Source organism: Trypanosoma grayi, assembly GCF_000691245.1.
Source record: "Trypanosoma grayi strain ANR4 Tgr_2524_V1, whole genome shotgun sequence".
In the NCBI taxonomy this organism is placed as follows: domain Eukaryota; phylum Euglenozoa; class Kinetoplastea; order Trypanosomatida; family Trypanosomatidae; genus Trypanosoma; species Trypanosoma grayi.
The window spans coordinates 1-567 of record NW_008828142.1 but is presented as its reverse complement, the minus strand read 5'-3'; the positions used below and the strand labels follow the sequence as shown (position 1 = coordinate 567).

The following is a 567-nucleotide window of genomic DNA, read 5'->3' as shown; positions in this document are numbered from 1 at the left end:
CTGCTGCTGCTGCTGCTGCTGCTGCTGCTGCGTTGGCGCTGCTGGAGGAGGTGAGGCTGCCGCTGCTCCAGTCGCCGCTACTGCCCGATCGCGTGCTGCTGAGCAGCCCGATGCGTGTCAGCAGTTTCTCCATCGCCGCGTCGGCCGCCACGCTCCGCCCACCGCGGGTATTGCTATACACTATCCACACTACTACGCGCACCGTGCGATGCAATAGCGATAGAATGCAGAAGATAAAGGGGAGTTGCAGTACAAAGTGAGCAGCAGTCGTCGTCATGCATGACGTGCAGCACAGCAAGGCAGGCAGGGAGGCAGGCTCGCTGCAGGGCAGTCGATCCCCCACCCCCACCCGTTCATTCAGTGTGTGCCGAGTTGCGACGGCGCGGCGTATGGCACCGCAGTGAGCAGCCAACATCAGCCGCACGGCCGCAATGGGGCCGCCGATGGTGAAACGACACGCACACGCAGACAAAGTGAGACGACAAAGAAGAACAAAAACGAGCAATGGCTCCTAAAGATGCACCAACACAGCAGCAGCAGCAACACCGCCGCCACTACTGCCACTAT

At 61.2% G+C, this 567-nt stretch overlaps 1 protein-coding gene across 1 annotated transcript; it reads right to left on the bottom strand.

Moving 5' to 3' along the window:
- DQ04_25241000 (hypothetical protein) lies at nucleotides 1-415 on the bottom strand (the record flags this gene model as incomplete). The annotated part of the gene is made up of 1 exon (XM_009318269.1): nucleotides 1-415. A coding segment is annotated over one exon (415 nt), but the record flags the coding sequence as incomplete, so codon positions are not given.
- Between the last annotated feature and the right edge of the window lie 152 nt (nucleotides 416-567).